The sequence below is a fragment of the Odontesthes bonariensis genome, chromosome 10 (assembly GCF_027942865.1).
Source record: "Odontesthes bonariensis isolate fOdoBon6 chromosome 10, fOdoBon6.hap1, whole genome shotgun sequence".
Lineage (NCBI taxonomy): Eukaryota > Metazoa > Chordata > Actinopteri > Atheriniformes > Atherinopsidae > Odontesthes > Odontesthes bonariensis.
This window is the reverse complement of record NC_134515.1, coordinates 18,356,313-18,372,918: the sequence shown is the minus strand read 5'-3', so window position 1 is coordinate 18,372,918 and position 16,606 is coordinate 18,356,313. Positions and strand designations below refer to the sequence as shown.

The window sequence follows — 16,606 nt, the reverse complement described above, 5'->3', positions numbered from 1 at the left end:
CTAACCACAGATGTCTAATTTCAACACATTGGTTGTCCGTTGACTAAGGAGAGATCACAGCTTTTTTGGTTTCACAGCATAGTTTGTGGTAAGTTAAAGCTAATTTTTTCATTTAACATTCCACATGAAATACAGATAAGAACAGACAACAAAATGTTTAACAACACAATGATTTCCATTAAAGCACAGCCTGAGACGTTAGTGAAATGTGCAATATTTGACAACGCTTTGTAGCACTTTGTTGGTTTGTAAATCAATTTAATCTATGAATGTGCTATTTATCGAGTCTTGTCTCTGCACATAGCTCTCTGAAATTGAGGTATGTGATTCAGCATGTCCAGGCTAGTGAATATTCGTTAAGAGAGTCTGTCTAAAATGTGTGCTATTCCTTGACTTTGAGGCCATTAGAATATTGGACAGTATATTGTTATCACACTTAAAAACTAAAGAATTTTTTTTTTATTTGACATTAATCTCAGGGATCCAATGTCAGTCAGACTTTAATAAAGACCCAATGAACACTGCAAGTATTTTGTACTCATCGTATACCTCAGTCAGCAATTCAGGTAACACATAAATGTAAGTTTATTTCTTATTCAGCTGTATCATAAGGAAAAAAAACTTTCAATCACCTCACCAGACATTTAATTCTGTATGACCACCTTCTAATGATTCCATAGCCTCATGCAGTAAAAGTAAAGAAAATGGTGAAACATGAGTTGGAATATCTTTCAGTGGCGTCACATACAATACATATCCTTTGGGCAGATTGCGGTCTATGCTGCCTGCAGTTTCAGAGGAGTAAAATCCATAAAAATGAGATTTGATGATCAGTAGGTACGTCACTGGGGAAACGTTCCTTTACCAAAAACGACCCAATGCGCATGCGTGGAACATTCGATCATTGCTGGAGTAGCTAACGGCTAGCCTACGAACCCTTCCGACATGGAGAGGAAAGGTAAATCTTTACGCGACACCACTCATACTGTGTATGCAAAGCTAGTCCGTGTATGCGTTTATTGATGATTTAGCACGTGTGTGCTGTCACAAATGTAGATTTGTATCAATTTGCACACACAGGGATATGCGATTTGATTCAACGCGTCTGTCACGCACTGAGCTGGAGCGAGCTACGTTAGCTCCATAGACATTAGCTTTAGCGTCAGTGGGACATGTCAGGATTAGCGCAATACCTTTAGCTTTCTTGCTCCTTCTATTTTAGACACAACTTAAACCAGCGACCGCGTGGTCTATGTATGGTGTTTAACATTAGCTTGCAATCCGAGTGTGTGAAATTACTCCATGCCACACTGGCGTGTTGTAGAAAAGCGGTTGCCTAGGTAGGTAGCTTAGTAATGTTACTAAATGGGGTACTAGTGACTGGGAGACCCACATATGTACTGTAAATAAAGATTTGTATGCGGGTGGCCATAAAGACGACAGAATTCTGTTGTATAATGAGCTTGTTGATGGGATATAGGGTAAGTTGGAGGCATGATAAGCCTCATCTTCATGCCTTTGTCAGGCTGAGTGTCAGCTGCAGGAAAAAAAAAGGCAAGCAAACAATAGGAACACAATTTGTCTGTGGTTTCTTTTCAGTTCTGGCACTCCAGGCAAGGAAGAAAAGGGGGAAGGCAAAAAAGACCAGCAAAAAGTGAGTATTTTCTTCTTTTTCCAGTTCAACCTCGGAGTCTCTGTACGTTTTGCAGGATAGACTCACATTAGCGTGTATCGTGTCAGCTGAACCCGGTTAGAGGTGGTTGTTTGTTGCTGCTTCACACGTCTGCTGTCATTTCATGGTCCTTGTTGTGATCGTGGCAGAGTGGACTTTCTCGATGTGAAACGGTCCCAATGGTCAAGGTTGAATGATGTTGTCATACTTTATTATAGTCTGTGCCTGATGCATAGATGTAAAAGTAAAATAGTCTAGTTACTTTCCATTAGAAATAAGTGCATTTTAGACTGTCCAGTATGCTGTGCCTGAGGTAAACTACGCAGTGTCCTACTATGAAATCAGTTATGAATGAATGCACATTTCTGACTTAGAATAAATGGCAGCAGCATTGATCTCTAGATCTGATTGTTTTGGTTTACCTAACAATGTACTAATCATGACTGCACCAGTGGCATCCTCCGGAGTGTTATATAACAGCCTGTGCTATATTTAAAGCTAGAGAATGAAGAAGCCCACATCAGCCCACTGAAGCGTGGTGTTTCACTGAAAACGGCACTCTTGGAAATACTCACCTTCCGACAGTGTTGTCTTCGTCGTTGAAGCCGACATGTCCATTAACCATTAGAATTATGCGACTCAGCTAATTGAGTTTCCATTAAAACGGTACCATCCGTGCATACTGAGCCATATCGAAGAGCAGTAGGAGTGAGTTGCATTTTGGACTCAGTGGAGTGAACCGGATGAACTTCTGAATGAGCTGTGAGTGTAAATGTCAGCGTGAGATTCTCAGGCTTAATGTGCACAAGAATAATTGGAACGAAGTTGAACATGGGTGTATACAATGTGTACATCCATTGGTTTCAGCAGCAGTTCATATGAAACACGACAGCCCAGTTTTAGAAAATTATTCGACTTGCATTTCAGCGCCCTCGGTTCCCATAGAGATGAGCAGCCTCATTCACCACTGTGGAGGAAGTAACATGAGACTCCTTAGCTTTCAAGTTAATATTAGGAGCTGAACTGTTGGCAATGATGTTGAATACGCATGCACACACTTATAAATGGCTGGACAAGAAAATGTTCGGTTATTCAATCCACTCAGAAGTTCAATCCATTGACTGTTTTGTTCTGCAGCTGCGAAAAAAAACAAAAACAAACCCTTATTGAATTTGTTTACGAAACGGCCATGCAAAACAAATCAAAGACAGGAAAAATATAATCTAAAAATAAAAACGTCTGTACGTTCCCTTTAATAAAGCCCATATATTCCTTAAGAATACACAGAAAATTGTACTCCTACCCTGTGTAATTTTCTTGTTGAGGTATGCTGGCTTTGATAAGTTTTTAGCTTGATAAACGGCAGTAGATATTAGGGGTGGGACGATATGCTTTGGTCACGATTCGATTGTATCACGATTCTTGATAATTGCGATTCTCCAAGTATTGCGATTCGATATAATCAGTAATTGCAATTTTCTTCCTCCTTAAAAAAACAAAAAAGTTGAATCATACACTTCTAGAATGAATGTCGTTCCCATAAACAATGCACATCAGTCTGTGTCAGTCAGTCCAGCAGCTGACATTTATTTCAACTGAGACAAAAAGAGGCATTTTTTAAAGTTTACAGTTACAAAATGAATTGAAATGTCCACACAGCACAAATGTGGGCTAGTTTTAACATAACTTAATGTGATGAATTGATGAAGTTTATCTGGACACGGATATGATGTAATATAATCGATAAAGCTTCCCTTGGCATAGCAAATGTGTTTAGCATAAACGGTATTCAGATAACAATTCTGCTGCCATAATGCTGGACAGGACAAGGGTTTAAAAAAAAAAAATGTATATATATATATATATTAATTAAAAATCGATTCAGGGGAGAAAAATCGATTTTTAAAATCATCCCATAAAAAAATCGCGATATGTACATGAATCGATTTTTTTCACCCACCCCTAGTAGATATGCATGTTTTTTAAGTTGGCATGTCGCAACATTTTAATCTCCTCCTCCTTTCAGTCCTGTCTTCATATTTCTAGTGCTGCTACAGCCCATTTCTGAATATATTTCTGTTCATCCAGTTGCAACTTGTTTCTGTCCATGGTGAACATCTGTAACATTCTGTAATCTTACTTGGTCGGACAAGTCTGTTGTTGAGAGCGTCATTTCCTCTTGCGTCATCCGTTGGGGCAGCAGCATCAGAACCAGGGACCTAAAAAGACTCAACAACCTGATAAGGATAGTTGGTTCTGTTCTGGGGACGACTGTGGAACCTCTGGAGACAATAATGCAAAGAAGGATTTTGCATAAAATCAAGAGAATTATGGACAACCCTGAACATCCTCTCTATGAGACTGTTATCGGAAAACAGAGTCTCTTCAGTCAAAGGCTTCTTCAGTTTGGATGCAAAATGGACCGTTACAGGAAATCTTTCCTGCCCACAGCCATCAGCATCTATAATAACTCCTTGATTTAATTGAGTTACATCAACATTTAATTTCCCTCTGGGATAAATAAAGTATTTTTGAATTGAATTGAATTGAATGGTAAGGTTTTTCGGATCTCATTCAACACGGTACAAGTTTGAACTTCTGCAGTCATATTAACATGGTGTCAAGCGCAGCATAAGCAGTAGCAGCAGATTTTAATTGAATTATCTTAAGTGTAGAATCAGCTGTTAGAAGGAATCCCTCGGATCACATCGTCAAAGAAATAGATGGCAGCGTTGTCCAAGCTTCCTTTTGTCCTCCAGTTTTCTCAACAATAATTCTTCTTCTCATCTTTTTGGCAGTCTGAACCAAATGAACGGGAGAAAATGATTCCTTAAAGCATACGAACTGTGGCTTTAGCGTCTTCTCTCTGCATAGTGTAGTTATGTTTTCAGCTGCTCCCATCCACCACTCTTCTTGTTTAACACAATGCGGCGCGCTTTTGAGGCCGATCTGAATTTTTTATAGCGGAGGTACAGGTTATGAGAAAAAACTGTGACTCTGCAGTCTCGGGCTCTTGCACAGTTTTGTGCGGTGCTGCAGTTTTTCATCTGGAACACAGCTGTCATGGTGGAGATGGTGTCCTCTGGTGAAGTAGGAGAGCTTTTTTTTTTTTTTTTTTTTTTTTTTTTTTTTGTCCCCCCCCCAGCTACGGTTAATTCTATAAGTGCAGTTGAACTCTCATAAAGGAAAATCCTGGAGGAATGAAGCTGGGAGAAATATTAGCTTTGTGAAACTAATATCTTGATAACTGCTGAATGCTGTCGCTTTAAGATATTTATGAATTCATCTATGTTCCATGCATAATGTCTGAGAAGAGCTAATGATTGTTCATCAACACTTTGCTGTTTGTACAGATGTAAAGAGGGTATGCAGATCTTGCATGTTCATTGTTTCTCCCAGTTTCACCTCCCGTTTGTTAGATATCATGCACACCCCTCATCATGAACACTGACTGGAAGTAATAAACCATCTGCAACCATCAGTCACTGTTGCCTCTTGAAACGCTCGTCAGTCGCCTGAAGCTTTTAAAATGAGAAATACTGAAGGCAGAATTCTAGTTATTGTCTTGGCATCATGAGCAAATTTTATTATTTTCCATTTGTTAGATTTGATATTTTTGTTCCCTTTGGGGACAAAAACAATGCACCAGTTGGATTTATCTCAGTTGTTACAGCTTGTGTTGACGTGACATATAGTTACACTTCTAGGGAGATGCATTGTCACACTGCGGGGACCAAATTCAAATTAAAATCCTGTCACAGATTTAAAGCTCTGTTATCTGGCCGAGTGTAGCTGCCTTTTGTAAATATTGCCGAATGTTGCTACTTTTCATGGTTTGTCTTGAGCGAACTGTTTCGTATAATTTTTTATTTTTTTTTTATTCGGTATCTGTGACAACCCTCTGTGACTCTTTTTAAAAGATAGTGTATTATATGACTGGTGATTGATAAGGACTGTGAAGGTGTCACTTGAAGAACTTAAGATAGGGAAAGGACACATACTAATCCCTAATGAAGTCTGTCTTATTTGCCAATTAGGCAGCCAGCCAATCCCAGATCTCGACAGCAACCCCAGCAAGAAGCTTCACCTCAGGAACCCGAGGAACCGGAGGAAATTCTCGGCTCTGATGACGAGGAGCAGGAGGACCCCAACGATTACTGCAAAGGTGAGTCTCGCCTGACTCAGTTGCCCACTACTAGTCCCTCCCCTTGGCCTTACCCCTCTGTTTTGCAAAGATAAGGTGCTCCGTTTCTCTTGGGGAACAAGTTGGGTTTTTTTTTCCCCCCACCAAAACGCTTCCAGTCCTGGTTTAGAGCCAGAGCTGAACATAGCAGTTTGCAGCTCAATGTTGGAATGGTGTTTGCAGCTACTTTTATTAACATTTTTGGATGTTTTAATAAAGTTAGCTGGTGTATATCAATCCCTTTTGTGTCATTTTTCAGCAAAGCTGGTTCAGAGGGTTCACAAACCCCAAATGCATTTAGAATTTAAACTGTTGACATCACCATTGCCAGGAAATGAGGCTAGCATTGTGATCTGATTTTGGGAGGATAAGCTGTCTCTCTGCCCTATGGTCGTCTACAGTAATGTCGAATTCAATGGGGGGAAGTTCAGACATGTATCGAAGAGACATTTAAAGAGATGTAGTAATGTGGCTCTGTTGTCTCTCCGGCTGTTGAAACCAAACCAGTTCTCGACTCGAGCCCACTTAGAACTGGCTCCAGCACTGGAACCGCTTTGTTTGAATAGGGGTAGTTATAGTCATCATTTAACCCTTTAACAGGGTTGTTTTGGGGCCTCTTGAGTGGCTGGATAAGCACTGCAAGTTGATCCTGAAGACAACGGAGTCATCTTAACCTTTCTAAATGTTGGGGAAGGAAGGGGGGGATTGTGATTGGGCCAGTGTGAACACGGGTACAGGGGGAATATTCTCGCTGTTCTGAATAACCAGAATGAGCGATCCGATGAAAACATTTTAAGTGAACAAACTTCAGTGGAACAGAGTGATTCCAATGAATTACCTGTTACTGTAGCCGGAGCACTGTGGTAGTTAATTTGTGACCAGTTATTGCAGTGTGAGCAGATGCACTCCCGGCTCTGTGAACCTTTAACTGTTTAAATGATGTGCATTTGCTTGTCATCTAGGTGGATACCACCATGTAAAAGTAGGAGACCTCTACAACGGGAAATACCACGTAATCCGTAAACTGGGATGGGGACACTTCTCTACCGTGTGGCTCGCCTGGGACATCCAGTACGTATCTTATGCATGCTGCAGTATATGTTTGTTTTTTAGGGCTGATGGTAGATAACATGCATCATAACAGCTGTTTTTTTTTTTTTTGTTTTTTTTGTGCTCTTACGATATGATCGTTTATGTTGCTTCCTGTCAGCAAACTTGACTTGCTCTGTGGTTGCAGGGTGAAGAGGTTTGTTGCAATGAAGGTGGTGAAGAGTGCAGAGCATTACACGGAGACAGCTGTGGATGAGATCAAACTCCTAAGATCTGTAAGTTGCTGAGCTTACGGCAGAAAGTAGATTTTAATTTGAATTAAGAGACCTATTGTACATACACTAGTGTGTGTAGGTTACATTGATTCGTTACGAACAGTCCCAGACCGCATACCCCTGACAAGTGTGTATATATTTGTAAAAAAATAAAATCTTGCTAACCATGTCCTACTTCTGATTTCTGAGTCAGTTACTGGTCAAAATTCCACTACCAATTACTGTAAAAGTCATCTTGCTGAAACACAAACTGAACCAACCAAATAACCTTTCTGGGCAGGACTGCGCCTTCCGTGTGTGACAGCTTTCAGCTTTCAGTCTATGGTTATTAAAGTATAAATCCTAAATGGTTTCATTGCGTTGCGGCTTTTATTTGTTCCCAGGTACGAAACTCTGACCCCAATGATCCTAACCGGGAGATGGTGGTCCAGATGCTTGATGACTTCAAGATCTCTGGTGTCAATGGAACTCGTATCCTTTGAAGCTCAATATCACCAACGCTTGTGTTTTTTCTGACTTGGGTTTAAACCGTTAATATAGTTTTAAATGCACTGACTAAAGTTGGCTACTCCTTAAGGATTACGTTTCCAAGGAAGGAATTTACTTATTATTTTTGTCAAATTTAGGTAAAAAGCTCTACTCAGGTAAAGCAGTAAACAACAGATCATGGGTGTAACAAATGGAACCTATGTGACACAAACAGACCTCGACCTATCACGACACTCTGGCTGAGTAAGATCCCCTGAATGCCATAGTTTGGCAGCTGTAATACGAGTGTCCCTCTCTTCAGTATAAATAATGCTCTGCCTCATGTAGGTGAATGACCACATGTTCCCTGGATAGTTTTCACCTTTTGGGTTTGGTTTTACTTTATCTTAACTGCTTATCTTCAGATGTCTGCATGGTGTTTGAGGTGTTGGGACATCACTTATTAAAATGGATAATAAAGTCCAATTACCAAGGGCTGCCTCTGCCCTGCGTGAAGAGCATCATAAGACAGGTAACACGAGACCTGCAGTCTCACCTTTTTTTTTTTTTTTTTCCCCGGAGCCGGTGACTCATGCTAAAGTTTCGGTTTTCGCTCACAATAGTGAGAGCTGTGTAGCCTCCAGGCTGCGTAAAGGTGGAAACCGGTCGGGACGGAGCATGTTGTGGTAACTGATCCTGTAAACAGTGATGTAACCACAGAAGCAGTCTTGTCACGTAACACAACGGCGAGAAGGAGAAAAAGAAAAAAAAAGTTTCTTTCACATGGTTAAACAAAATACTGATTCAGTGACTATATCCACTGAAACAAGTATAACTCAAAATGTTTCTTAGAATTTGGATATTTTGTCTTGTAAAAATGGCAACTAACTTTAAATACATGTATTATATTTGCACTTCTTTGAGTTCCCATGAGGCATATGTGTCAGTTTTTTTTTTTCTCCAAGCGGAACCACGAGTGCAGCTAAGAGACATAAACCGAAGAAGGATGAAATGTTAAAAGGCTTCATTTAGTTTTAATGATTAATTAAAAATTGCAGAACTTTTGTCTCTTCCTTCTGGCATTGAGAACAACCACACACAACACTGTCTATGCATGCCAGAGACCTTTGTTTTCGCTCATTATCATTTTTAGGATGTTCACTTCTCTGCAGTCAGAGAAGTGAACATCTCTCATTTACTTCTCTGGAGCATTAGAAACTTTTCTTGGATGCTCTAGGTTTTTCAGTCACATTCATAACACACATTGCACCAGCTGCATCAGATGCAGGAGTGTTTCCACAGACAATGGATTTAAAAATCTGGCACACTCCAAAATGCAGATAGATTTACTTGGTGCTCACAGGCCTAATCGGCTTTGTGTGGCTGCGTTTAACAAGTCCCACAGCGCCGGTTTAACTTCTCTACTTCTATCAGATACTAATTTCCCATGGATTTATCTTTTAAAATTTTTTTTTTTTAGGTTCTCCAAGGCCTGGACTACCTACACACAAAGTGTCAGATCATCCACACAGACATCAAGCCAGAGAATATCCTGATGAGTGTCGATGAGCCTTATGTCCGAAAACTCGCAGCTGAAGCCACAGAATGGCAGCGGGCTGGGGCGCCTCCTCCCTCCGGTTCAGCGAGTATGAGACACACACACACACACATACACACACACACACACTTATGCACATACAGTATGTAAGCACAGCTTGGTAAAAAATTGTACTCATCTGGTGTTTTCTTTACAGTAAGCACAGCGCCAGCTCCAAAACAGGTACGAACCTCTTGTTGTTCACTTTGTGACATTTCACTCTCTTAATAGCAACGTCCAGCGATCGGCTTCTTTAATTTTTTATTTTTTTGCACATCTCTGTCAGGCTGTGAAAATGTCCAAGAACAAGAAAAAGAAGTTAAAAAAGAAGCAGAAGCGTCAGGCGGAGCTGCTGGAAAAGTGCATCCTGGACCTGGAGGAGATGGAAAAGACCACGGAAACACGAGAGGATGACGACGATGATGAAGAAGATGAAGAGCCGCAGTCTCCGAAGGGACGGGCCTGTGCTCCACTCAGACAGGTGTCTCTACAGGAGATAGGAAACGAAGACACAGCGGGTAAGAAGCGAGCATCTAAGGAATTATGTGGAAGAATAGATATTGATGGGATTTTATCAGTACTGGTATCGATTCAGATACTTCCTGTTATACAGATGCTTATTGTTACTATTATTGATTCTGCTGCATAATTTGGAGCAAAATTAGGGAGGTGACGTTAATGTTAAATGAAAGGAAGGCTATACACAGCATATTTGTGAAAAGATTCAGCAGGGTAAAGCTCCTGTCTTGTTTTTAATGGCTTCCCATGGCTGCCCTAATTAGCTTCATGTCACTAATGCTCGACGACAGTGACGACTTGGCCTGCACCCAGCTGTCTAAACTCAGTGTTATGGGCTTATGCTCCTTGATAACTGGGCTCCTCTCAGGAACTATGCCTGTCACTGCAGTCCTGGCACAGTAGGCAGTCTTAGTGTTTGCTGTTCTCATTTGTGGTTCCACAATGGTGGAACAGGCTACCTATTGTTATTATTATTATTATCATTATTATTATTATTATTATTATTATTAGAACAAGGGTGTTCCTCTTGCTTCATATGTGAATACACCTTTCACATCCCAACACGCCTAACGCTTTCACTTCTTTACCTGTTGTACTTGTCCTTTAGCTCGAATGCTGCTTTGGCTTAAAGCGTGTAATAAAACTGTAACTGAAAGCTACCGAGCTCACGTCTGCATTGATTATTACGCTCACTGCATTTTGCCCCTTATTCATATGATCTGATGCCATCCTCTGTTGTGGCTTCAGCCACTTTTAAACAGTTGAACAAAGTATCCCTTTACCAATGTAAAGTGCAATAATGCATGATATTATTTATGGACACAGTCTCTTTACAAATGAATCACAAGCAGATTAGTGGTCTGCAATTTGTTGGGAATGAATTTAATTAAACGCAATGAGGCATATCTTAACCAGCTCGACTCAACTGAAACGAAGGGCTTTTGTTTACCCTCATCGATGGGTTGGACTGGGAGAGTTTGACCTCTGCTCCCCACTGACGAAACTGTGGCTACAAACTGAGTGTTGGATTATTTAGGAACAATTAATTGTTATCAAGTGTTCGAAACGTAAAGGAACTAAGAATTGTCCTAAGTTAATACCTGTTTAAAGCTTGGCCCTGGTCACGACTGAAGATCACAGAATATGTAAACATTTGTCAGTCAAAATTAATTGTTTAACATTGCAACGAATAGATATTTTATCAGTACTTATGAACCAACTAGTCCAAAACCAGTGACGGTTTAGCCGTAACATCTGCAGTTATGTTGGCTTCTTGGATTTCATGGCTGTTTGTTAAAGTTTTGCTGCAGTTGTAAGACGTTAATAAAAGCTCTGCCATGGATTTTGACTCATTTGAAAAAAAAAAACCCAAAACAACAAAAACCTTTTCTCAAATCTGTCAGAGAGCAGTGTGAATGCAGATCGCATGAGGACGGGACCAGAGGAAGTGACAGAGGCCAACTGTAATGGCCACGTGGAACTGGAGCAGAGGCACTCCCATTGGAGGACTGACGACCAACACAATGGCAATGCAGACTCTCCAGAGGAGCAACGTAAGGCGCCCCCGGTCTACCCCATGTGCAACGGTGTGGATTCCACGGATTTCAATGAGTTGTACACGGAGACTGAAGGCAGGGGTGCTCCCAGCAGTGACGTTAACGAGGAAGACCTTCCTGGCAGGCTGGAAGAAGGAGAACTGGAACAAAGCATTTTGCAGGAAGCAGGAGAAGACGAGACTGACTGTCATTACAGAACCCAGGAAAGCCTGAGAAACGGTCAGTCAGCCAAAATCTGTACATCTACAAACTTTGGTAGTTGAATAAAGACTTCATACAACTGAACTTTGAAATGTTGGTCATTAGACTTATATCTTTGTGTATTTCTTCCTCCCCTTGTGCTCTGATGTAGGCAAGCAAACTGCAGGATTGTTGCTAGTCAACCCCCTTGAGCCAGTCAATGCAGACCAGATCAAGGTCAAGATTGCAGATTTGGGAAATGCCTGCTGGGTGGTGAGTAGTCTGCTAATGACCTGAGGGATTTCCTGATTAGGGATGGAGACTTGCAGCTTTGGACACTTACATTATAATCTGTACACCAAAATAGAAATTCTTCCGAACTGCACCGTTTATACGCTATATTGACTTTAGTTTGAAAATGGATTGGCACATGCAGCGTCCTACAGTTCTCTTGACCAGAGCCAATTAAGTCAACGCAGAAGTAGAATTCACTTGTTTTATTTTCTGGTTTGAATTCATTCTCTCTTTGAAACAGGGTACAGTCTGCAGACCGTGTTAGCTACATTTTGAAAGATGACTTTTAAAGATTAATATTGCTTCTCTGTCCCACTCTATCAGCACAAGCACTTTACAGAAGACATCCAGACACGACAGTACCGTTCGTTAGAGGTGCTCATCGGGTCTGGATACAGCACACCAGCCGACATATGGAGCACAGCCTGTATGGTGAGATGATGCACTGACGCGCAGTTTTCAAAGTATATTCGTAGGCGTGATGCATGCTGCAGGGGCACACTGGAAAGATGATCTGCCTTTATTCATTTGAAGTTAACAGAAATTGGTTGAAATTTTAAAGACCTCCGCTCATGTCTGAAGGGCATCGCGTATTAATAAGATTATAACTCGGCATGATTCAATCAGATGTTAAAATTTTCAGTGGCTGGACAGATGTATGTACATGTAGGCAGATGGCTTTGTTATGTGTACTTCTCTGTGTTTATTGTCATTTTGTTGTTCTGTTAGGCCTTTGAGCTCGTCACTGGGGACTACCTGTTTGAACCACATTCTGGGGAAGATTATTCAAGGGATGAAGGTATGGCTTCATCTTCCTCTTCCGTTTTTTTTTTTCCTTCACGCTTTAACTACACACCATTAATCCTAAACACTATGTTTGGTTGCAATCCAGCAGTGTATGCCTCACTGTTGAGAGCCAGCTAGTGTTAGCAGTAGACTTTTACAGTTGTTGCTACTGTGAAAACCCTGACGGTTTTTGTCATGATAAATTGGCTCTGACTTGTGTTTTATTGTCATTATAATTCATTTCAAATATCTACACATCCTATGAGTTTCACAGTATGCAAAATGTGACCATCACTCCAAATTATTGTGCATTTTGCACGGTAAGTTGCAGTGATCTTTGCTTTTAGCACTTTTACAGTGAATGAGCCCCTGCATTACAGTGATTTCAGATGGTCTCAAATATGGAAGAAAAATTGTGACGTATCAATCATGTGATGAACTGTTTCAGTATTCCTGGGCTTATTTCCGAACTCCTCCAACCACCTCTTCTTTACCGAAATGGGGCCATCTTTTCACTTCCTCACTTCCTCTGTTCATCTGCTCCTCACTCCCGCTCCTCGTTTCCTTGCTCACCTCCTCACACTGTAAATATCTGCGAGCTGCTTTTCCTGCAGCTGCTGTACTAACTTGATTCTGCTGCGGCATGCCAGGTATGTGCTGACATTTGGGCTTTAGGCGGCGGTGAAGTGCCTACTTAATTTACAGCACATTAGCTTATTAATCAAGTGCTTCTCTTTTATCGCTGCTGTTTCTAATTGAGCCTTAATATTACTATGTCTCAACATTCATTGTAACTATTTTTTTCTCCTAAGTGGAAGTGTATCGCCTGCACCTCTGCCACTGTTACAAGTTTCTGGCATATAGAAAGAATCTTTTTTTTTTTTTTAATGCATTTGCTCCTCATCATACTAGGCCATCATCATCATCATCATCCATTGTTCCTAATACATTGTTCCATTCTTGCCGTCTCCTCTCCAAACTCTGTCCCTGTGCCTTCTGGTCTTCTCTTCCCTCCTCTGATGTGCCTCATTTCCAGACCATCTTGCTCTCATAATTGAGTTGCTTGGTAAAATTCCTCGCCATTATGTGCTGAATGGGAAATACTCTCAGGAATACTTCACCAAGAGAGGTATGCCACCCCTCTGTCTGTGGCTCACTCTGGAAAAGGTGGACAGGAGGGTGGGGGTCGGATCCTGTCAGCACATTCAGACCCATCAGACCAGTTGGTATAATCAACGCAGACCATTATATATATATATTTTTTTACAGAGCCACCAGACATTGATTCAGGTCTTCAGTAGTTCTGCCAAAGACTGGCTGTTAGAGGCTGAAATGGTTCCTCCGAAGTTTTTGTTCGATGACTTGGCTGGATCCTTGAATCAGCTGTGATCTGATTTCAGTAGGGTTATTTGATTTTAGCTCAAAGAAAGCAAATAAAAAAGTAGCAGCTTGTAGTGGAATTTCTACAGTTTAAAATCTCGCGTGTATGCGAGTTGCAGAAGAAAAATCAGTTTCCCACCTCCAACAGAGTAACTTGAGTCTTGATGAAACTTGAAAAATGACGCAGGGTATTAAGTAGGAGTTAATTAATCTATAAGGAATGAACAAGTTAAGGAATAAATTGATCAGTCCCATAAACATTTGCCAAATTAGTTTTACATTTATATTTGATTCCTTAGAAGCTCAAGAGAGAGTTTGTGTCTATAGGTCAAAGTATGCTTGAACCAAGACCCCACATTTAATGTAATATACATAATGGGGGGGAGGGGAGACTGTTAGTCACATTTTTAAACATATGAACACATGAATTCTGATGCATGTGATGTGGGAAAGAAACAAATGAAAGAAAGAAGTTAGAAGAGCGGGCAGACCCCGTCTGACTTCTGATCTGAACAGCTCACAGTGCAAAGACCGTGTAGAATCACATTATCCGTTTTGGAAAGTCCCCCTACTCCCCCTGTAGTTTGAAATTGTAATCACTAATAGGGCAATTTTCTACCTGAACGGCTGCATACAAAAAAACAACTGGGAACAGATTCTTTATTAAAATGTTGAGCTCTTATAACGCCTGGTGGCCTTGTTTAATAATCATCCATTAATGTCCTGAAACAGTTTGTGCTGTCAGCTCGACCCTTCACTCCCTCGGCCCCCCCGGCCCCCCACCCAGAGTGGGCCTGTGACCTCGACACACTCTGATCAATCTGTTGTCTGTGTTTTCTCCTCCTGCAACCATCTGCTGTGCAGATCATATAGCGCTGATCATTGAGCTGCTGGGGAGTGTCCCACGCAAGCTCATAATTACCGGCAAATATTCCAAGGATTTTTTCACCAAGAAAGGTAAAAAAAAAATAATAATAAAAATAGCAAGCAAGGAAAAAAGGTCTAAATGTCAAAACTAGTTCGTTTTTTTTTTTTTTTTTAGGTCTATACTGTAGATTGTGTCATGTGCAGACTGAAGTCACAACTATATTGATTTAAATATTTTTAATTTTTTTTTAAACAGCTAAAAACTATAATGTTAATTTTTCATGTAAAGATTGCGTATTTAAGATGTTTTCTCAGACATCTGTACCAGGTATCGACTTCTTTAAAGATGGGAACAAGTTGAGTTCAGTAGCTGGATTGCTCTCTGAGATGGCGCCGTCTGTTTGGTTGGTCTGCAGGTGATTTGAAACACATCACTAAGCTGAAGCCGTGGGGCCTGCTGGAGGTGCTGGTGGACAAGTACGAGTGGCCCCGCGAGGAAGCGGAGTGCTTTGCCGATTTTCTGCTCCCCATGCTGGAGCTGGTCCCCGAGAAAAGAGCCACAGCAGCGGAGTGCTTGCGCCACCCCTGGATTGCCCTCTAGTGGACACCTCCAGCCGTTGTACCTCCCTTCCCTCCTACTTCCTGAAGAGACTGCAACAGATCACTTTCCACTTTGGGCATATCAGATGAATATTTATTTCTCTTTTTGTTTTCATTGTTTTGGAGTTCTTATGTTCTTGGTATTGAGCGATTGCTTCACTGTACATTTGCTTTGTATTTGTTGGTTCTTCTTTTTGGTGTGACGACGTCAGGAATCCAGTGGATCTTATTACTTTGTGGTCATTTTGGCTCCAGCTACTGTGCTCGATTCACCCACCAAGCAAACCTGTCATTGTACTGCTAGTGACTCATCCTTATTTGTTACACTCCTGCACTAAAACTCAAACAAATTAAGGATATGTAGCCTTTAATTTTTGTCCCCTTAAAAAGGACTTGCTATCACTTTTTCCTGACACATTTTCATTAGTGCTGTGTTCCTTTTAAAATGAGTTATTTTATCTTATGTCGCACATGTAAGGTAAACATTTTGTATTTGTAAAGTAGGCTTAGGAAGTTGCACACTGGGCTGACATTTACACTGACTGTGGTAACATTCATAGCGTTTCTTCAGGCAGGCTCTCTAGAGTTTTACTGACACTGTCTGATGAAGTAGGTCATATTTAGCCATAACAAATCCATTGTCACCTGGTATTTAGTGGGTAGTTAATAATAAATGAGAGCTTTGATTCTCATGGGAGGCTGGTAGTCTCATAAACCTATTACTATTCAGGTATGTAGTGTTAAAAAGGTTTCAACATGACAAACTGTTAAAAGGCCCAACTAAAAAAAAGAAAAAAGTGAAAATAAACTGTATATATCTGTACCAAAGAGTTTGCCTTTATGTATATTACAGTTATGTACAGTTTTTAACAAATCTTATATCTTAGCTAAGATTATTTAGCTGGGTAGCTGTGTTTTAATAAAGTGTATGAAAGATGTGTTGGAGCTCAGTTGTATGTACGGCCAACTGTCCAATAATGTCACTGATCTGATGTTATGTAATGGTGTCCCAAACTGATCATATCAAAGTAACCTATGTTACCTGTTGAGGCCTAAAGGTAAAAAAAGCTCAAATTTCCATTAGTGTCCCATTCAAAAACCTAGACTTTGTGTGAGCTGTTGCTATAAAAGTCTGTACAACACACTATTCAATAAAACAGATCTTCATACAGAGCACGA

The 16,606-nt window shown here is 40.7% G+C and overlaps 1 protein-coding gene across 3 annotated transcripts; it reads left to right on the top strand.

The window, feature by feature from the left end:
• Positions 1–879: 879 nt before the first annotated feature.
• srpk1a (SRSF protein kinase 1a) lies at positions 880–16,601 on the top strand. 3 transcript variants are annotated; one of them, XM_075476635.1, is made up of 16 exons: positions 880–958; positions 1,600–1,654; positions 5,689–5,837; positions 6,818–6,926; positions 7,093–7,180; positions 7,564–7,651; positions 8,074–8,180; positions 9,129–9,294; positions 9,403–9,428; positions 9,532–9,763; positions 11,168–11,539; positions 11,673–11,773; positions 12,119–12,226; positions 12,524–12,593; positions 14,825–14,917; positions 15,244–16,601. In XM_075476635.1, the coding sequence occupies exons 1-16, from the start codon at positions 946–948 to the stop codon at positions 15,426–15,428; spliced, it is 1,962 nt and encodes a 653-aa protein (XP_075332750.1). In that variant the 5' UTR covers positions 880–945; the 3' UTR covers positions 15,429–16,601. The 3 variants fall into 3 exon arrangements, with proteins under 3 accessions (XP_075332750.1, XP_075332748.1, XP_075332747.1); XM_075476633.1 differs by lacking the exons at positions 14,825–14,917; positions 15,244–16,601 and adding an exon at positions 13,617–14,817 and having other exon boundaries at positions 5,710–5,837; XM_075476632.1 differs by lacking the exons at positions 14,825–14,917; positions 15,244–16,601 and adding an exon at positions 13,617–14,817.
• Positions 16,602–16,606: the final 5 nt, after the last annotated feature.

What these genes read in the sequence shown, in the direction of transcription:
- srpk1a (XM_075476632.1), top strand. An exon ending in GCAAAAAAGACCAGCAAAAA is followed by an intron (nt 1,655 to 5,688) that starts GTGAGTATTTTC and finishes TCCCTAATGAAG; the next exon opens with TCTGTCTTATTTGCCAATTA. An exon ending in TATGGAGCACAGCCTGTATG is followed by an intron (nt 12,227 to 12,523) that starts GTGAGATGATGC and finishes TTGTTCTGTTAG; the next exon opens with GCCTTTGAGCTCGTCACTGG.